The sequence below is a fragment of the Battus philenor genome, unplaced genomic scaffold, assembly GCF_028537555.1.
Source record: "Battus philenor isolate CCGP_79_NKW_IND1 unplaced genomic scaffold, ilBatPhil1.0.hap1 SCAF_2, whole genome shotgun sequence".
In the NCBI taxonomy this organism is placed as follows: Eukaryota; Metazoa; Arthropoda; class Insecta; order Lepidoptera; family Papilionidae; genus Battus; species Battus philenor.
This window is the reverse complement of record NW_027181682.1, coordinates 1,541,203-1,564,131: the sequence shown is the minus strand read 5'-3', so window position 1 is coordinate 1,564,131 and position 22,929 is coordinate 1,541,203. Positions and strand designations below refer to the sequence as shown.

General features: G+C 34.6%; 2 protein-coding genes across 2 annotated transcripts in view; one reads left to right on the top strand and one right to left on the bottom strand.

Annotated features, from left to right (window-relative positions):
• wb (wing blister) overlaps positions 1-22,929 on the bottom strand; it is a 242,419-nt gene that overhangs the window by 146,833 nt on the left and 72,657 nt on the right. Inside the window, exons 4-8 of the mRNA XM_068765113.1 lie at positions 5,880-6,143; positions 3,983-4,150; positions 2,175-2,354; positions 831-936; positions 414-616 (exon numbers count right to left, since the gene is read on the bottom strand). Coding sequence (XP_068621214.1) covers positions 414-616; positions 831-936; positions 2,175-2,354; positions 3,983-4,150; positions 5,880-6,143 — 921 coding nt within the window. The remainder of the gene's footprint in view (positions 1-413; positions 617-830; positions 937-2,174; positions 2,355-3,982; positions 4,151-5,879; positions 6,144-22,929) is intronic.
• On the top strand, positions 12,856-21,936 carry LOC137922194 (uncharacterized). Its single transcript, XM_068765111.1, has 2 exons — positions 12,856-13,088; positions 21,326-21,936. The coding sequence occupies exons 1-2, from the start codon at positions 12,889-12,891 to the stop codon at positions 21,501-21,503; spliced, it is 378 nt and encodes a 125-aa protein (XP_068621212.1). The 5' UTR covers positions 12,856-12,888; the 3' UTR covers positions 21,504-21,936.

Here is a 22,929-nt window from a genome sequence, read left to right as displayed (position 1 = left end):
GTCTCGGGGACGAGTTTAGCCGTCTGACGCCTCGTCAGTCACAAAGAGCGATAAAAAGCAACAATTAGCACGTCATTGGATATTGCAGAAAAGCAATATTCATGGAATTATAGTCTTTTCTTCCCGTTATTACGGATTCTTACATGAATAATTAGTTTAAGTGGCTATTTATTATCTCGGTGCCGTGAATAAATACAGCTTTTAACTTACAAATGGCATTAAAATTCGAGAAAATTCTGACTAGTTACAATATATACAGGTAGATATAATAATTGCAACATTTGTCAGTTATATGTGTGCGCTATCAATCTTATATAATTAATACTAGGCATGAAATTATATAAGATCGCGAGTATCGAAATTACATTTGCAACTGTCACTGGAGAATAAAACATAAAATATATCTTCCGTACCTTACAATTGCAAACTTCATCACAGACCCTAGTTGGATCAGTTATTCCTCTGGGGTCACATCTGCAAGCTGGTGTGGTGTTTTCCACCACACAATTGGGAAAGGAGGCTTTAGCATCAACACAAGTATCACATGTATTTCCGGTGTATCCTTTGTTACAGTTGCATTGTACACGATGCTGATTTTTATCCCATTGGCAGGACCCTGAAATGCCAATATTATATGTTTATTTATTTTATTTAATATTCTTTATTGTACACGATATAGTACATTTAAATAGTTTCATAATAATATACAAAAAAAGTACAATGGGCGGTCTTATCACACGAGGCAATCTCTTACAGCATGAAGTCTTTACTACATTACCGCATTTATTTTTTAGGTTAGAAAATCTCCATGTAAAATCTTTTAAACTCACCATCTGAACCTTCCTGATCGCATTCACAAAGAACACAAGGTCCATCAGGTAGGGCGTTGTAATAACCGAACAAGCACCTATCACACAAAGGTCCTGCGCGATTGTCCTGAAAATACCACATATTCAAAAATCAAATATAGGTAAAGCATTTGACCTCTGTCTCGCCTGATGTTAAACGATGATCAGGTTTACAATACTACATGCTTGACTTGAAAACTCCCAAGTTATAGATAGCTGGAAACAATGAAGCTGGTAGGTTTTTTTGGGACTCTTTCTCCTTTATTTCCTCACAATTTCTTCTTGTCTTTTCCTTTAGCTGGTAGGTTGTTCTACTCCTTGACTGTTCACAATATAAAATGAAATTCAACCATGTACGGATGTCGTAAATGTGCCTTGTTGTCCGATGGAAAAAAAGGAGATGGAGTAATTATTTTGTGTAACTTCAACGCACTGCTCAAAACACAATCTGAATTTCTTTAGGCTCGACGGCTATGAGATACGTAAGGTAAGTAAACCGCCACTAGATGGCGACAAATAGTCATCGTGAAGATCTCTAAGGAAGACCAATGCTTTGAAATAAGTCGTCCATCGACTGACATAATTATGATGATGAAGATTTATGAAGAAAAATAGTGACATATAGACACTTGAAATGAACACACTAACTCCCTCTATTTGATTTTAATTTCTGCCTTGAATGAAATACGTTAGACCAAATCTTAAGAACATGATTACTTTTAAGCATGTACTAAGAAGAGAACGTTCTGTGATTGGTCAAGACTGTACGCGTCAAGAATGCCGCACACGGATTCGAAACGTATTTTAACCGCTATCGTTCGCTAAGCCTTCATATTGATATATCTGTTAAGTTATCTAAGTTATAAGTTGTGATAAGCTATTGAAGAACCCGATACAGTGCTTATGTCACGTGAAGAAGAGAATAGATAAGCGGAACAGCTATATCAAGTAGGTGTGTATGTTTGTCGTTTAACTCAGCTGCGGTTCAATCTTTGTGCTTCCGCACTGCAGCTGTTATTTCCTGTACACCGGAACGCAATGAAGTTAAATATCTATATGTAAATAAAAAATACAGTCCAAGCAATAGTAACACCACATTCGAATCAAAGTGTAGAATCAGGCATCTCACTTTATCTTCCATCGTCTTTCTCCTGGTTCTGGCAGAAAGCCTTTACAATTGACGTTTTTACGTATACGGTGGTTTAAAAAGGAGTTTACTCCTATTTAATACAGAATTTTTCCTGCTGGCAATTCTATACATTTGTGATTTTTTTTGCGAAAAAAATATTTAAATGACAATATTAAATTAAAATAAATAAAGCTTACCGTGCAGTTGACGCAAATAATGGCACCACTGTCGTCATATGAACAGTTTCCACGAGGTCCGCAAAAGCAGTCCTGATTAGACAGCGGGTCGCACGGAGTTGCGGGCCTCCAAACACCTCCCGCGCAGCACCTCTGGCAGTGCACTCCGCATGTACCGTGCATACATATGCACTCAGCCCCCTGCATATAGATCCATGACAATGAAAAATTACTACTATATACAGTACCCAGCCATATATATTGTACATCGATCTTTGGAAAGAGACAATTGGCTAATTTCGGCTTCGTAGAGCACTATCTCTGTCCCACACTATCTATGTGACAAAAGGTCACATAGGTAGTGTGGGACACTTTTCTGTGTGTGTCACTTTTCTGTGTTTGGCACTACTCGGTTTAACATAACTCCTGAAGATGCCCCGTGGGGGAGTGAAACACGTGTTGAGTGATTTGGCGGTGGCGGTTATGTGATTCGCATTGTTTGTCGCATACGCATTTATCAGCGGGCTGGCGGGCGGTGCATTTTATTGCACGGCTACCACTGCATGTGCGGAAGAGGCTAAATATTGGTCCTTTTCTTACTTAGGATGGACTTCCGCGAGGTAACGCCTGATTCCATTAAATACCTTTTGTCAGTCGTTGTATTTCGTGCGACAGAGATAACGCTCTACGAAGCCGAAATCACCGGAACGTCTCTTTCCAAAGGTCGATGTGCAATATTTATCGCTGGGTAATGTATGCTGTTATCTATTTATATACATTTGTATTGTATAAACTTTCGTATTGTTTTGTATAACATTTTCTTAAATATAAGGAAAATACTAAAAACGCGCTAACATTTTCAGTAATGTCATTGTTTAAAGACAATTATATCTTAGGAGGCTTCAATACAATAGTGAATAGGTTTCTATGCGAGCATGTCGTATCGGCAAACCTCGTCATCGATCAACATCAGACGAGATACAGATCTAATGTGCAGTGGTAGTCGTGCAATAAAATGCACTGCCCGCCAGCCCGCTGATAAATGCGTATGCGGCAAAAGAGCGAAACAGAGAAACAGAGTTGCTCTGTGTTTGGCACTAATCGGTATAACATAACTCCCGAAGATGTCCCGTGGAGGGGTGAAACCTGGCTGATCCCGCTGCGTCCAGCACTTTACCTGACTGGACGAGGGGGACGTCCTATCTGACTCTGTGTTTGGCACTAATCGGTGTAACATAACTCCTGAAGATGCCCCGTGGAGGGGTGAAACACGTGTTGAGTAATTTGGCGGTGGCGGTTGTGTGATTCGCATTGTTTGCCGCATACGCATTTATCAGGGGGCTGGCGGGCGGTGCCCTTTGTTGCACGACTACCACTGCATGTGCGGAAGTGGCTAAATATAACCTTTTCTTGCTTAGGATGGTCTTCCGCGAGGTAACGCCTGATTTCATTAAATATGACGATATAGTATCACAGTGAAAAGCTACATCTAATATATAAAATTCTTGGAAACGGCTTGACCGATTTTTACCAAATTTTACATGCGTATTCAGTATGTCTGAGAATCAGCTACTATCTATTTTCCATACCCCAAAGTGATAAGGGTGGTCTACCCCTAAATTTTATTTTTAATTTTTTAGACAATTTTTTTTGTTTTTATTTTATTATGATACAGCATACAAAAATACATACAAACCTAAATTTTCACCCCTCTACGATCAACCCTTATCTTACATTTGTTAATTAAAAACTTTAATTTTTTTTGCAAAACAACGTTTGCGGGATCAGCTAGTGAGTATATAAAATCCATGGTAGAAAAGAAGTCTCACGTCGGCGCCTACGGTGCAGCGGTCGGCGTGTCCGTGGCAAAGACAGCGTGCTGCCAGGGTCAGCTCCCGCACCGTGTAGTACTTTTGACGCGCTGACGACGGATGTGAAGCGCGTAGTGACACGCGTACGCGACGCGCCGATACGCCCTCGCCTATCGCCACGTGCATCTGTAGATAAAATAATTATACCATCATGTCACATAGACACCCACTGCAAGGCATAGGATTCCCAAAAGTCACCATGATGCCAGGTCTTACTGCTACCATTCCCATCTTAGTCAACTTAGGTAAATCTTCGAGTTGTTAGTCATACAATTATTGAATGGCTTTGTCTTGAATTAAACAATAAATATTTAATGCAATCCGGCGCTACCTCGCGGAATTCCATCCTTAGTAAGAAAAGTACCAATATTTAGCCACTTCCGCACATGCAGTGGTAGTCGTGCAATAAAGTACAACGCCCGCCAGACTGCTGATAAATGCGCATGCGACAAACAGTGCGAATTACAATACTACCACCATATATCATACTACCGCCACTAATCGGTGTAACATTACTCCTGAGGGTGCCCCGTGGAGGGATGAAACACGTGTCGAGTGATTTAACGGTGGTAGTTGTCGCATGCACATTTATCAGCGGGCTGTCGGGCGGTTTACTTTATTGTACGACTACTGCTACATAGCGGAAGTAGCTATATATTAGTCCTTTTCTTATTCAGGGTGATCACTTTTTTACTGTTTGTCTTATAAAGAGTCTTTCGGAGTTTCGCTGAGAGATCAGATCAAAAATGAGGAGAGGAGATACACTGAATAACCAGAGACACAGAGGTAGCTTGAGGAAGTAGCGTTTGAAGTATTCGTAGGCAGGAAACATCGCCCATTCAATCGATGGCCACTGAAGTCGAAAGATTCTCGCGTGCCTATGGAAGCCTATACCTTGAATTGGAAGTTCGTCTGCTGAAAAAAAATTATAAATAGGAGTAAAGAAATAAAAAAAAGTTCAAAAAAATATTTTCATGATAAAACTTAATTGCGATGCTATCGGAAAACAGTGAATCATGTTTTAAATAAGCAATCTATTTAATCGTAGATAATATATGATTCATTGTTTAACTGAAGATAAAGCCATTCAAAAATTGTATGACTAATTACTCGAAGTGTTCAAAACAATCTAATATATATTGGGGAAGTCCCGTGTATTTGATATACTATGTTTAACACGTAGCCCGTTAGCAAATGATGGTAGGTTAGATGAAAGGTTCCTTCGCATTTTTTATAAAAATTCAACACTATTTTTTTAAGTTTATTTACATTTAACTATAGTATATAGATGCCATTTTGTCCCATGAGTTTTTGTCACATTATAATTAACAACATATTAAAAAAAACTTAATTAAACGAAGTTATTTCTTAAAGTTAGTTAATAAAAATGTATACTTATATAATGCAAACGATTGCTAATTATCAGCGCAGCGGTCTATAAATACAGAAAATAAGACAATCTACTGAGATTACTCCGCCAGTATTTATTTACGTATTTTTAATCGTTTAAATACAACAGGATATATCGAAGGTATAAATAACTAATTTAGGTATAAGATAATAGAGGAAAAACAAAATATTATTACTTTCTCCGTTATACTATTTTTAAAGGATTGAGATTTAAATTCCAAGTTATTGTAAAGTTTAAAGGTTATTATAAAAAGATTATTGAAATATTAAATATTTAAAAAATAAACTATTAAATGAAGTTGACTGGTTTGCGTACAATACAATTGAAATTAAATTTAAGCGTTGATAGTAAACTTAAAGAGTATACAATTTTAAAAACGCCTGCCGATATTAAATAGCAAAAAGTCATGAATATGTTTTTGCTATTATGAAACAAATAACTTACTTCCCCATTTTCAAGAGGCCGCGGACTCGCGAATTGAGTAGAACATGTCGGCTTAGCTGATCTTCTGGTCCGGTTTATTCCTCTGGCTTTCCTTCTCCGACGTTCCGGTCTCAGATCCCAAAGTCTCTTGCAGTGATCGCGGTCTCCGAACGCGCGTACCATGCGCCAGTCGTCGTTGGTCTCCGACGGTGATATCTCCAGAGACCAGGCCAACGGTCTCGGTGATGGCCCCGATTTTATGATGACGTGTAGAAGTTCCATTTTCTGAAATTATATTATACAAAATTTTATAAATCAATACTGATATTGCTATGTAACTGGTGCTTGGTTTTGAAGGCTCTTTTGAAAAGGATTTAGGCTTTTTCAACAGGACAGCATGGAAGCGACCAGCGTTAAGCATTTTTAGACGACCTTGAGGAGGTAGTCTGTCTACCTTATGAGTGGACGTTCATATCTTGGCTCATCATGTTCCCCTCTGTTACTCCGACTTGTCGATTTGTTGGATTCGGTTCCTTCTTTCGTCTACGAATAACCCTCAGTGTAGTAAAAAAATGTCCATCAACGTGCGTTGAAGTTGGCGACATCAGTGAAACGTGGTCTCTCTTCGGTTAGACCTCACAGTCGCTCAAAGAGCAATGAAGAGGTCTATAGTCGGTATGTCTTAACTAAATCGAATCAGGAATGTTTTTTAAAGATATCCATTTATTTATTAACACTTTTTTGTACACCGTAGACAATAAACATAGGAAAAAAAGAAACAATTCATATGGTACAAGAGGCGGTCTTATCGCCCGAGGCGATCTCTACCAGACAACCTTTGGATGGAGATGAGAGACATGAAGTAGAGCGCTGTTTATGATGTACGTACATACAAATACATACATTACTATAAACACATACATGCAAGAATACTTACATATACATATATACACACACATATTGATGTATATATATACATATATATAGGTGTATATGTAGGAGGTGAACAAAATGCTCTTTTACCACTTTTACCACGATAGTTTTTTTTTAATCTTGACACAAATAATGAAATGTTCCAGACATTAATGAAGACAACAAATGCATTAAGAGAACAAATACGCGGTCGGAAGTCCCGCGGGTGTGTCGACGATGACTCAGTCGAATAGTGAACGTTGAATTAGAACAGGTTTTTAGTTATGTCTGTCTGTTACATTTGAAGATAGGACGATGTAAGGTCATAGACTATGTCTTAATGTTAGATATACTTTGAATTTTGAACCTATTAGACAATGCCACGATATATATACAATTAATAAACATCGGACATCCGATATCGTTTACGTCTTTCAAAAATTATCACGTGACCAAAGGAAATAGTAATAAATATAATGCTTTAAATAGATGCTGGCTTGGATCTTATATACAGTAATACCCCGCTTTACGCGACCCCGTTATACGCGGTTTCACTATAACGCGAATTGCAAATTTTGCCCTCAAATGCCTCGAATTACGCGAAAGAGTGCGTATAAATATAATGTAGTCATCAACTTCTCTATCGTGTCTTGACCATCTGTCAAATAATTAAAAACAGTGTTGGGTGTTATGAACGTATTTTACAAGGACGTAAACAAAACGTTACCCAAAAGACAATAGATGTATTTTTCCGTAAAAAATAAGAGTATGTGTTGCATAAAGTGTTCCTAGAATTGAAGTGATTGATTAAAATGATTTGTATTTTTTTGTAATAATTTTTGACTATGTTTAATCATAAACCTCGTTATACGCGAATTTCAGTTAACGCGATTTTTTTTGGAACGTATCCCTCGCGTAAAGCGGGGTATTACTATATATATATATTACACCGATTAGTGCCAAACACAGAGTCTTTGTTTGGCACTAATCGGTGTAACATAACTCCTGAAGATGCCCCGTGGTGGGGTAATATATAATATATTTAATTACTTCTGTATGTTACACCGAAAATTTGTTACTTCCGGTGAATTGAAGTTATAGATATATGAACACAAACTTGTATATTCAAGTTCGTGTGCATATCTCTGTGTACACTCGGCTTCGTTTCGTGTTTCACTCATTTACACATACCACAAGACATGTCGACTTACGCCTTGTGGGAATATGAAAATTTTAAATCAAGTTCTGCTTGTAAATTGTAATTTATTATATAGTAAAATAGATATAAATATATCTTACATCAATCGTTATATCTAGTAAAATAATATATAGAAGATACAGACAGATTATTAATAGGTATAAAAATTTAAAACGGTTAAATGTAAAGCACACTTGTCAGAAATATCTTTCATACCAATTTTCAAACAACCTGTATATAAACATTTCTGTCAGTATAAAAATTACATGGACATATAGTAAACAATAATTTATTTTATTAGGTTATATTTGGAAAATGTTTTTCTTGCAGCTCTATTTATTATTTGAGATACCTTTGATTTTATATAGGATGTACTGTATGTTAATAGACTACATATAAGCTTCACATTTACCTTTCTAACAGAGGCGGTTTAACCTATAGTGTAGGATGTGCAATGCACACGTGTGCAGCTGTCTCAGGGGGTGCCACGGTGGTCCCTGAGATAGCTAAGAACATCGTCTTGGACATAATATGATATGACAATCAGGGAGGAGACAATAGCCTCCCTGATAGGCGGCGATGACAAACAGGCGTTCATATCCCTTTGTAAAGAGATCGCCAAAAGGGCGATAGAAAGAAATAAAACAAACAAAGTATAAAAAGATAAATAGATTAAAAACGTAAATAGAAACAAAACTGTGATAGAAATAATTATAGATTAAGTAATAATGTGTAAAAAAAAATGTTAAATAAAAATATAAATCAAAAAATGTAAAAAGAAAAAGGGAAGAATGATAGACGAACAGAGCAAATGGGTAAGAAAGAAGAAATGTGGTATAAAAGAATGGAATGAAAGATCATGTGAAGAATGGAAGCAGAGAACGGAAATAAAAAAAAACTAAGTGAAAAAAATAAATTGCTCAAAAAAGACCCTGTCCCACCACAAGATAGGGGTACGAGAGGCCCCCAATAGCGGGGGTCAGAAAAAAAAATATGACAAAAACAGGCAGCCAACACGGTGGCGGCAGTAGCATAAGAAGAAAGGCCGTAACTAATACCATACTGTAAGCTATACTTTACTTATAAAATAGCTTGTTGGAATATAAAAAACACTTTCTTGTTACGACGGCAAAGTTAATTGTTATAGCCGCGAGGAAGGGGGGGGGGGAGGTCAGGCCTGGGGGGCGCCAGGCTTTCATTTCCCACGAGCTAGAGCCGCCCCTGCTCTTTAATGTTATTACATCAATAACCAATCTTGTATAACAAGGGACTGTAATGATATTATATAAGGTGAATATGTTTATAAGATCAATTAATTAAGATAATTCGACAAGACAAAGAGGTCCAAGGAGATTCTGGCGAGTTTATATTGAACAGTTGAACATTTAAACGTAAGGAGGGTTTATTAAAAATGAAATATTATGTTAATTATGTCCACAAGCTCGGAGATGTCCACTAAACCCGTATAAAAGACCGTCTTCTCATGAAAGGTTCCATGTATGGTACAATTAATGAGACGTTCCTTGCGAAAACACGCGAGACTCGCCGCCCGCTCTTTTTTTCCCATTCTGCCGACCTTATTAACTCCACGCGGATTTGGGCATTCTATTGATGTATTTTATCTTTATCCTATTGTTTTAGATGGAAAGCTATATTGAATAAGCTTTAACGTTCTGCATCGATCGCTGGATATATAAGGCATTCGATTGTTAGTTTATATGTATCATCATTTATTCCTATTTCCCCAAGATAGGACAGAGAGCGTTCACTGTACGACGCCATCCCGAGCGGTCTTAGCCTCGCGCTTTACTTCGCTCCACGTCATTTCAACTGCCTTCACTTCTGCAGTGATCATTCGTCAGGTTTGTTTTAGGCAGCCATGTCTTCGCATTCCTCGAGGATTCAATTCTAGGACTTGCCTTTGTATGTGATCAGGGTACCTTCGGAGCGTGTGGCTTATCCAGTTCCATTTGCGGCGTTCGATCTGCTGGTCGATCGGCATCTCACCGCAGCGTTTCCAGAGATCTACGTTGGAGACTTTCTCAGGCCAGTATATACTGTGAATACGTTGAAGACAGTTGTTAACGAAGACTTGGAGCCGACGCGAGATATCTTTGGTAATTTTTGGTATGTTTATATGTATTGTATCTGGCAATTGATTAGGTAGAAATCAAACTTAAGTGCTTGTTTTCTATCGCGTAGCATTCCGACAACTAAGTGATTTTTGACAAAAATATTTAACAAGATTGACTCTAGCCAAAAAGCGTTTTTGAATCGATAAAACTCAGGACTATAAGAAATTTTTTATGCAAAAATATAAAAAAACTTTTCAAACATCTTTTTCAAAGTATTGATGGGATAAGTAATATATTATTATAATATAAAATCGAAATATAAACGCACTGGAAAGCCCCTAAATATTTCATCTAAAATATCGCAATGTCTGAAGATGAAGATCGTTGACCAAAGTGTGTAGTCGGATATGATATACGGATCCAGGATATGGTCTTTTACAATGAGCTTCATAATAAGGCTCAAGGTTAGGGAGCAATATAAAGGGATATGCTTGGAGTTTCGCTGCCACCAAGACCCAAGGCTATTGACTCAATGAACTACTCATCTGATGTGGCAGTTATAGACACGGCGTAAGTGGGTACCATATTAGGTTTATCGAGGAAATAGTTTGCGGGAATTCCCGGTCATCATCTCGATCTTGAAAAACAGCTTATGCCTTGCACAAAAGATCCAGAAAATACGACACACATAAATTAGAGAAACCATAAACGCCAAAAATTGACTAGTGCAAGTTTTAACTCTGAAATGGAAATGCTGATCACGTAGCACGAATGGATCAGAGATGGACCTAAAAAGTTACAAAGTGGACAGGCCCACTTGGAAAAAGAAAGATAGGAAGACACTGCGCAAGATGGGAAAACGAAGTAATTAAAATCGCCGGTGCAGATTTGTTTCAAAAAGCCAGATCTAGAGAACTAGGTATCCTTGGAGTCTTCACCTGCAGAGGAATTTTATCAGAAGAATGAATATCATACCGTATATTGCAGTCTAATTTTTTCATATTTTATTTTTTAACTTACTACTATTTTTTGTACTACGCAACGTTTATCTTCTGTCTAGATATAAAAGGCTTTAATTAACGTTTAATTTCTTATTTATTTATTTTTTCATAAGACGTTTATCGATTGAAACAATTCAAATAGCATTACAAAGGTAAGTTGCAGATAAAAAAAACTATTTACTGACAAGTTTTTTTTACATTTGTACAATGTTTTAACAATCAAAATAAGTTTATGCTCAAATCTATATAGAATATTACCATTTAGTCAGTTATATAGGTTCTTATACAAGTTTTAGTTTGATAGATTTTTTAATTTAGATACATTAAAAGGCTTTTCATTGTAATAACTTGCAATTGTCAATAAAAAAGCAAAGAGTTTATTAATAAGAAAGAAATTTTAGAATTATATCTTCGAAATAATTGAAGTATTGGACAATTTATTATAGTAATTGTAATATAAATAATTGTACATTAAACAGAGACACCCGGTGGATTATTGTTGTCACATTAGATATAAACTTCTTAGAATATAACCGTTCTATATTTAAATTACATACCTATGAGTTTTGTAATACATCTAATGTATCCGTTGAGAGCTTCCGGTGTATAAGAGGATGTAGTAGTCTTTTATATATTCGATCGCTTATCCGTTTAAAATTTTATAATCAAATACAAAACCTGATTTGAAATCGTAGGTCCCAGGCTTGATTTTTTTTAATGGTCTCCGCTATTGTGGACCCCTCGTTCCCCTATCTCGTGTGGGACAGGGACTTTTTATTTCTAATAATTTATTCATATTTTTTATTATTATAATTCTTCTCTTTCATGTATCATATTATCTGTCGTAATGTTTCTATCATTCTACAATTTTCCCAGTCTTTCTCTTTCATTCCATTAGCCATACATCCATCCTCAATCACTACATTCTAGGTTTCCTTGCTATTTTATTTTGCAACATTTCATTTATTGGTCAAACATTTAACACATATTTTCTTTATGATTATCATATTATATTATACTGTTTATTGCACTATTTTTGGTACTACTTTATATATTTTATTTCTATATTTTAGTGCTTGTTTTACTTTTTTATTCATATTTAAGTCTATTTGAATCTATTACTGTGTTTTATTTTTACCAATGGCATTTTACACCACCTTCCTGCAGTAGCTGAGGAAGAATTCTCTCTCCCCTTCTTACATAATGGTCCCGGGCTTGATTATTGTGATACAATCTTATATAATTCACACTTTGTGCATATAAGATTGTTACTTCTCACAAATATGCTTCCAGAGAATGCTCAGCTGCGCCCTCTACATATTAATATGACATTCCAATAACCATCTCGCCTGCTAAACTTGGCGATTACGGTATATCCCCCCATTTATGTCTTTGGGGGAGGCAGATGCATTGGAAAAGGCTTTTATGGGCTGAAACGACGATTTGTTAGCACGTAATACGAATTCTTTTCTCTACTTAGGCTAGCCTAGCTATCCCGTATTCGCTAGAGAAAGGAGGTAGAAATCAAACAGGAAGATAGGGTAGAGAGTGACACCGTCGTCTCTCTTATGGTATCCCATGTAAGATTTCAACACGAGTAAAATATATATATTCTATAAATTCGCTGTTAATATATGAAAGTAGAAATTGCTGTGTATTAATGAATACATAAATGTAAGTTTACATAAAAATTAATAAAACCTAACAACGCCGGATAACCTTTAAAATATCAGCAGCGACAATCCTTATCTACCTGATAAGACATATAATATGCGTTCGATAGTACATCGAGTCAGTTACCTTCGCAACGTCGAGAGTTTGACATTGGTCATGTGATTGTAAAAATGTCGAAGCCGGCAAGACCTGGGTCGAGTCTACCTGATGTTGGGATCCACATGAAGGGGAACCCCCGGGACTCGACGTACGGAGATAAAAGGGGAACCCCGAAAGTCTCTAGTAAAAGCAGTGATTTTGTTTATGTGAATTCATCATATGTTGGAAGTTTAAATAGTGTAAACGATGTGATTGTTATACCGCCTACCAGGTACGCCTTTATCATATATATATATATATATATATATATATATATATATATATATATATATATATATATATATAAATAAATAGTTTTTTTTTTTTTAATGAAATATTATTGTTTATGACCTTGTGGTCTGTACATCTAAAGTGAGCGACTTTAAACTGTATTTATAAGGTCATTAAATATAATATAGCCTACTTTATTTCGGGAAAATCTGACCAGTACGAATCCGGGAAGTTCGTACAGATATGTCCAAAGGCAGTTGACGGGTTAAGAAGGAATCGTGTAAGAATTAAGATTGATCTTTTGTCGCTGTAGATTTTTTTAGCGCCGTTTTTGAAGTCTCTTGTACTCTTCTATTACATCTATGACGGTGTCATTTTCATTTATTTTTTTTTCAATTTCTTTTATCTTCTACTTTTTCTCTTCTTTCATTCTCTTACCGTTTTTTTTATTTATTTACATTCCATTCACATCTAGCATCTCTTTCTTCGCTACAACCTTTTGGTATATCATAGTAGTTTCAATTTTTTTTTAATTTCACGTTTCTTACTTATGACCTCCTTTATAATTTTGCTCAAAAATCTATGTTTATCTTAAAAAGATATGGCAACACTTTGTCTCCCACTAGGGGGGACATGGTGACAGCCGTCTATAAATTAAAGAGAAGACTATATTATGATCTTGGCTTCCAACAAATCTTTCGGAAAATTTTCTTGTAGACATATGCCCAACAGTGGTCGTCTTTTAACAGAAATGGTGATGGTAATCTATTATCATCATCAAAGATAACGTTCACAGAATTAGGTTGGACTTTGATTTATTACTTTGATATTAAATTATCTACATTTCAGATAAGAAAGGTAGTGCAATCTATTATTAAACCAGTGTCACTTGACGAAATTAATATATTCTCTGTTTTATTATTAAAAAATACTATCACCTATTTAATGATACCGTAATCACTATTGCTTATTACACCTATTTTTACAAAAATAATTACATCAAATTAATAATAAATTTCTTTTAAAATATTATACAGTTTTAGTTTCACAAACATGTTTAACCTACCTTTTAAGCATAGGTGTCTGTATAAACTCCGCTTTTTTACAACTAAGGTATTTATTTTTGATTCTACAGGGTGATTGTGTATTTAAATAAGTTTTAAAAGAGTGAATGTATAGATAATTGCACAGTGGTAGCCCAAAGGTAACTGACACTTGCAATCGTAGATCACGGGTTCTATTCTCGGGTACAATCATATAATTCATACTTTGTGCATTAATTATATAGGATAGCAGCGTTCTATGTGTATCACAATATTAGACTGTGATCGCCAAACTCTTTCCAAGCATGGCGATTACGTTATATCCTTCCATATATGTCTTCGGGGGAGGTTTATACCTTGCAATTAAGGTTTATAGGTTGAAACAACTATATCTGGTGTGTTAGCAAAAAGCTTTAAGCATTAGCTATTTCTAATCATCCTGTATAAAATTATAACAGTATATTCTAACTTGTGGTAGCACAAATTCTGCAGTGACAGGTGAAAAAATAATTTAAATATGTAGTAATACTAATTTAAAAAATATGTTGTCTTTTATTATTTCTGAAATCTCTCATTTTGGTGTATATATATTAATTATATATATATATAAATTAAAAACAAATTAATAATTTTTAACTTTTAATTTTTACGTACGTATTATATATATTGAATCGGTCACTAGAAGTACCAAGATATATTATTGTAGTATTGTTTTTTTAAACGTGCTAAAATCATTGACATAGTTGACTAGCTGATAACGTGTGTGAAGGTGTTTCATGCGATATTTAGATAATAAATCTACGCCTATATACATAGTTACAGTACCCGGCGATAAATATTGCACATCGACTTTTGGAAAGAGACAATCGGCTAATTTCGGCACTATCTCTGTCGCACGAAATACGATTGACAAAATGTCACATAAGTAGTGTGGAACAGAGATAGTGCTCTACGAAGTAGAAAATCTCTTTCCAAATGTCGATGTGCAATATTCATGGCCGGGTACTATATTTATATATTGGCGAGTCTTATCACACGAGGCAATTTCTTACAGACAAATATAGTATGGAAGTAAAAGAAGTATATGTAGCAAGTAATTAACGTGTACATATATACAAACATACATAAAAAAATATATGTATAAAATAAAAAAAAAACATAAATCTAACTTGGATCGCACTGAAAAAATAAAGAAACGGAATCCATTCTCACCAACGAATTTGAATTTATTTTTTTGGACAGGCCACACATAATTTAACACTTATTAATAATTTACAAAACTTTATCGATAAAAAAACAATAGAATTTAAAAAAGTAGAGATTTTACATATAAATTTTAATGCAAAATATCTAAACAAACAAAAGAAAATTTGTAATGAAAAACACACTTTTTTCGATACAACCTGAAAATAAGTCGGAATTGATGGTAGATTACATATGCAGCTTTCTAATTGTGCATTACTAGTTCTGGATCAGTGATCATTTTGTATTAATTGTATCGGTTTAGTATGTACTACAATTTTATTATAATTAATTTTATAATAATATATAGATAAGAGATAATCGATAAAATAAATTTTAATTTTAAAAATAAATGCGGGCCGCATGTTGCTCACCCCTGCTCTAAATTAACAAACGTGTACAGGATGATTGATTCTAGGTGTAGATTTATTGGAATGAAAATATACCTCGTTGACTGTCAATTAAAATAGTGCAACTTATTGAAAATCAATGATTTTAAAAATAATAAACAACATTATGATAATGTATTAAAAAAGATTTTTTTTAATTATGATTACTAAATATTCTAATTATATCTTTGGTATCTTTTCTTCCCTGAAGACAACTGCCAGAAGTTTTTAGATTGTCGCATTATAATAAATAATTTAAGATATTTCAAAGTGTTGACTTTATACTTTATATGTGAAAAAGCTTATAGCTTTTTACTGACAAATGAACTACATTCATCTCTTTTAAGCGTTTAATATATCACCCTGTATATTCTTCTCCTTTCAGTAATAGAAGGTTGACAGTCGTGTTCAGTTTTTTTTTTAATATTTTATCTTAGCACGCTCTCTGATCTACCTGTCGGGTCAAACTACATGACCTTTAATAAGGTTTTTCTATAAGTTTTATATACCAGATGTATACTATGATCAAACACAATTCGAACTTGAACATAAAGAAACAATAATAATAGAAAAAAGGATAAAAATAATAAAATGTGAATTAAATTGTGACTTTAGATTATGAATGAAAAGAGAGATTTAAAGAATATGCAAAAAAATAAAAGATAAGAAAGATATATTAAAAGAACTTGAAGAACGACAGAAGAGGACGCTAATAAAAAAATTACTTAAAAATTATTCGAAACAAATCTCTAAAAAAGATTTGAAATAGGAAAACGAGAAGCCCTCAAAAAGAGAGGTGTAATAAAATTATAATAGCATCATCATTTTAGCCAAGATGTCCACTATTGGACATAGTGTTGTACTATAGATTTCTAACCTAAAATCATCTTATCCGAAAGCCTTTACAAAGTTACACTGCGATTATTGAACTGTGGTCTTCACAATAGAATGTAAAGGCTTCAGCGGCTTTTTGCGCGCTGCCTACAGCCTACTTTAACTTGTAACACGTTGCTATACCGGATAATTTCATATTTATACAAATTATCTCTAAAATCCGCGAATAAACTTTTGTTAAAATGTAATACGTAGATATGAAACTTAATGGATTGTCTCACCTGCGGTTTATCTTATCTACACGCCAGAGATAACAGCGGGTGTACGATAATTTACAAAAAAGAATATATATATATATATATATATATACACACATAAGAAGAAAAATAAATAAATACATTTATGATAGTCATTTCACCTATGTCTATGGGGGGATATACCACAATCGCCATGCCTGACAGGAGGTTTGGCGATAATAATGTGGTATTATGTGGTATTGTGTGTTAATCTGTTATGAGCAGTGGCAATCATATATAATTAATATGCAATGTATGTATTATATAATATTGTACCCCGTATAAAATACCCGCTATGTTTGAAGATAAAGGTATTTGACCAGTGCAGGTGATGATGATGATATGGGTTTATTTATTTATTAACTTTATTGGAGATAAACAGTAACAAAAGGCAGTAAGAAAGTACAAACTTAGAAATATAAAATTGATTACAATTGTTACCTTATAACTATCTCACTGAGAACATTTAATGATTTATAGTCGAAACAATGACAAAACAAATAAAAACATTACTAAACAGGGATCAAAGTTCCATCGCATTCTGCATATCACACCGCAATAATTACGAGTCACAGCAAGCCGTCACGTTTCAATGAGGTTTAAATTGTATTTTGTGTATTCAATAATTTCGAACGAAATTGTCTTTTAAAAGATACGAGAGAGCACGAGAATATATCAATATCACTAATATATAAATTGCGGAGTTCATACATCCTGTATAAGGGTGCACGTTTAACGATATTTGTCTTAGCCGTTGATAGAAATGAGAGATCTAGAACGCGTTCTTGCTGCAGGAATTCGAAAGTTTACCTCGGACAACAGTTCCGAACAGTTAACATTGCCACCGCAATTATTTTTAAGTGTAGTGGCGGCCATTAGACGTCGATCCTTCAATGATAACATTCGACATCGGATATTCGGATCCGAATTGTCACATACGATGGGCCTTATAAGAAGGCTTACGATCACCCAGAGAGCAATAGACAGTGCTAGGCTCGGAGTTTCACAGAATAACAAAGATCACCTACGTATTTCATCTGCAGTGGTAGTGTAAGACTGGGAAAATAGTAGAATGAAAGAATCAGTACGACAGATAAGATGATACATGAAAGAGAAGAATGATAATAATAAAAAATATGAATAAATTACTAATAATAAAAAGCCCCTGTCCCACACGAGATAGGGGAACGAGAGGTCCCCAACAGCGGGGACCATTAAAAAAAAAGTGGCAGTGTGGGGCATATAGTTCGTGCGACCGATGGTCATTTGGGTCACAGGCTGGCAGATGCGACATGGATAGGTTCCCCACTAAGTACGAGAAGTTGCTAGATTCAAGCAGCGCCAAAGCCTTACTGTGGGCGACCAGTTGAAAAGAAGAAGAAGCAGAAGTAACCCTAGTACCTAACCTGCCACCAGCACAAATCTAATTCTGGTTTACCACTATTGGACAATATTTTATATGATGATGTATTACAGCCTAATCAAAATAATTTATCTTAGAATAGATAAAAAAATTTTCCTCTGATATACACGCAGATAAAGCTGTAACTATGGTTAAAATTATTCAATTATCAATTTATTTTAGCCAAAAATCTTCTTAACACGTTAGTTATATTAAATAAATAGATATTAGACTTTGTACGTATTAAATCATACGAATTATTCAATGAAAACAGTAAATTATGGATTAAGTAACATAATCTAAGCGAATGTACGTCAATGTGTACCACAATCTACAGATAAACGTAAAGGCCAACGGTGTTAACATACGATAATATATTATCGATAAAGACAATTTAAAAATGATAAACTTCAACGGATACATCTAATGAAGATGGTAACACTATTAAAAAGGTAGATGTTATGTTTCACACATTGTTGTATGCCTTACTAGCAGTTAGTTTTAAATTTCATAAATCTTTATTTTAGTTGTATAACATCCTGATTGTCATATACCTTTGTTCTGATGACATTAATAAGGTCATGCATTCACCAGCAGAAATATTGTCTTTGCTGCTCCGTATACAAGATCGCTTGACTGTTATAAGTAAAGATCCTGCTGTTTTCTCGTTTACCATCCATAACTTCAAAGGCTTCAAGATAAGCTACTCTTTATTCACTAGAGAAAAATGAGAGGGAGAAATGAAACAGGAGTAAAGGGTAGGGAGTGAGTGTCGTCTCTCTTATGGTAGATATAGAACGTTGTCATTTTATTCTTAAGATATTGTCACAGAATTGAAAACGAGGTGATAAATAAAGATAAAAGTTGATATCGGTCGGGTAAAACGAAACGATAAGCAATATAATAAATAAAAATTAGCAAAAATATTTTTTAAACTAAATGTGATTTCAAAGAATAGGGTGAAGAAAGAAGGGAGATGTGTGTAAGGGTTGATGATCATCTTCTTTTCAGCTGATAGACACCCACTGCAAAGTGTAGGTCTTCATCAGAGATTGTCATCATATCTGGTCTTAAACTGCCGTAATTCAGCAACTTCCTGCGACTTTATATCTTCGGTCCAAGTGGCTGCCACTCAAGAACCTTTTGTCCTCAATCCGTACGAGCGATATGTCACGTCCAATGCCATTTGACAGAGGATATATTAGTATAGTTTGTTAAGAACGAGAGAAAGGAATGCAATAAAAAATAATTATAAAAAACTTACTGTTAAAAGAGTTCCTGTCATATAAATAGGAAAAAAAGAGACACGCAAAAATGGAGGTCATTAAAAAAAGGCTTCAAGTTCCAGCATTATTTGATCTGGACAACTTGAGAATAGAACCTATGTTGCTCAATATAGTTCGTTTACGAATCTCCTTATTCCAGATAAAGCTTCGACGAGACCACGATGTCCTATCGCATGTTGTTAACACTAATTGGCCGTACAACTACGTTTTTATCAAATTATGCATTTGAGAAATTTCGGTTGCTATTAATCCATTGCTGTCTTTGTGACAGTTAATTTCTTGAAATCGACTATGCCTGTTCATTGTATTAGAGCAGAGTTCCCCAAACTTTTTTGTGTCGTAGATCCCTTGCCATGTTTTTCAGTGTTGGGTAGACCCCCTACTTACCTGATATTGATTACCTGTAAATTTCTAACTTCTCCAGCACTCTCATACAAAATAACACTGGGTCACTATAATTTGTGTGATATACTATCTGTTTATATTTCTAAAAAAAAATTTTCTTAGCGCTTTCCTTTTCAAGATTCAGGAAACGAATAAACGTATTTGTCCCACATTCGTATTTCTAGAGTGACGAATTGAACAAGTCAGTGCAAGGTAGCGAAGCTCTGAGACTGCGACTCCCATGTTTTTACAAGTTCAAAATTTATTGCGACCACAAAGCGAGTACTAACATCCTACAACTTACACAATTTTATAAACATATATAATAATTGTTCTTCATAGGTACTTTTATAAATAATGTAAATGTTTTGATATTATAACATAGTATGATGTAAGTTAATAGGTACTATCAGTGTATGTGTTGAGATCCACTATCGTGGACCCCCATTTTTATTTCATGGACCCCCAATTTTTTTTTCTCTGACGTAGACCCCTTGCAGATTGTCATAAACCCCTAGGGGTCGACATAGACCACTTTGAGAATCACTGTATAGGAGGGACTAGAAAGTAATGTAGTTTCTGCGCATGTCGATATATGATTGTCGTTTGGTAGCTTATCACGTACTTGGATGACGTATACTAGATGGCAAAAGGTTGTTGATAACGAAGGTGAATATATTGTTGATTAGAAATAAATATAAAAATAAATTTAATATATATAGTCGTGTGAATTTAACTTAAGAAAGCGATGTTACTTTGCGCTGTGCCTAATACTAAATTTAGGGAGAAATACTTCACTGTTGTCGCTGTCAGGTTGTTGTATAAATTATCAAAACCAATTAGATGCGCTAAATCGCTGTCAATATTTAAAATGTGATAAAAGAACACTTCCTTGACCTCTAAAATAGTATATTGTATAGCACTTGTTATTTATTCGTATATATGTAATACAGTTTACAGGTATGTAAATATTAGGGGCACCGGAAAGTAATGTCGCTTTCTTAAGTTATATTCACACGACTACATTTTTAACAAGTTTTTATTTCTGATCAACAATATATTCACCTTTGTTATCAACAGCCTTTTGCCATCTAGTATACAAATCAATGCCGGAGCGGTAACAAATCAATCGGTTTTTCTGTAAAATATGTCGACAGTCGACATATTTTTTTTCGCTGACGTAGACCCCTTGCAGGTTGCCATAGACCCCTAGGGGTCGATATAGACCACTTTGGGAATCACTGTTTTAAAGTGATAACGTAATACAGAATGATTGTAAATAGATGTAAACGTTTTAAGTATTTTATTTTTAAAAAGTATTATTTATACATGTGTAAAGTTTTAATTTTTTTATCTTTCCAGTGTGGTACGGGAACAGTATTGGACGTGTTCGAAGTGGTCATTCGCACAGAGGCTCCTGGCTGTTGTGGTCGGAGTGTTGTCAGGGGCAGTGATTGGTTTAACACTCGTTATAGCTCTAAAGAAGGGAGATACTGATGTCATAGCAGGGATATTCAGATCCCACCCCGCGCCAGATTGAACACATATCTATATACTTTAGTTTGTCACTATAATGCTTATTGATATAAATGAATATTAATTTTAGATAGCGTTTTGTATTATCTAATATGTTAAGTCGTTTATCTTAATGACGTAACCTATAATTATTATAGAAATCATATTACATTGTAACGTTTCAAATGATGCTTCATTTACAAAAGTGCTTGTAAATAAAATTTACATTCCTCGTGCAATCGATTTGCGTTGGAGTCGAAAGGTTCTGGAATGAGACCACCAGCCTAGGTAGGTCCCCCCACTAAATGTATCGATGACATAGGTAAAGTCCCTGGAAGTAGATGGAAGCTGACAGCGCAAGGCAAGTCATCATTGCGATCTTTGAAAGACGATCTGCGATCACGAATATCTTCGAGGATACTATAGCCTCCCTAATAAATGACGGAGAGAAGGAACCAACATACCGTCAATTTTGCAAGGAAATCGCGGCAAAAATAATAAATAGAAACAAAAGGTAAATAAATAATAAAATAATAAAAGCTAAAGAAACGTAAAATTTAGGAACGATGTGAAGAATGAAAGGGTCAAATAAAAGGTAGAAAAAGTGTAGAAAGAAAGTAAAAAGTACGAAATAACATATGATGAATGAAAGAAGCGCGCTGAAATAGAAGTATAGAGAGAAGCATTAAAAGAAAATAAAAGTACATATCCCAAAAATAAGATAGAAGTACGAAAAGATATTTGTATGACGCCTATGTTTCGCAGGGGGCGTCCATCGGCTGGAAAGAAGAGGGAGAAATATAACTTAAGAGATATAAGTTAATATGTTTTTGATGAACTTTTAAATGTGTTTAGAATTCTTTTTGTTTTCAGCCTATGGACCTCCATTGCAATAGACCTCAAAGATCGCGTTACCCCCTTAACTATATCGATCCACCTGATGAGGGTCAAAATTCCAAAGAAAATCTCTAACCATGTATGCTATAAGACAGAACATATATCGCCATTCAAACGACTACTAACGCCATCTAGTGTATTTGGACATGAATTAAATACAATGCAAATTACGGTTACACAGATGTAGCTATATAAAATGAGATTAGATTAAACTGCATGCATGTTATTATTTTAATATTTACGCATTAGTTATTATTACAATAATAAGTTTAAGTGGACAACAATGAGAATAGTATCAAAGGGATAAATGTGAGAACCTTCTATGTAGGCATTAAATTATTTGTAAAAAAATGTAATTATATATTTTAATATGTACCATAAATTTCTATACGTATTTCAAAGTTCTATTTTAGAATTTATTTTGTGAGATAATTTCATCTTAAATCATTATGTTTATGTCGGAATTTTCTAGAATAGATTTGTGCTATCTGTTAGATATTTCAAGTACATATCAAATATGTCAGACATATATTTGATATGTTTTTGGACGATAT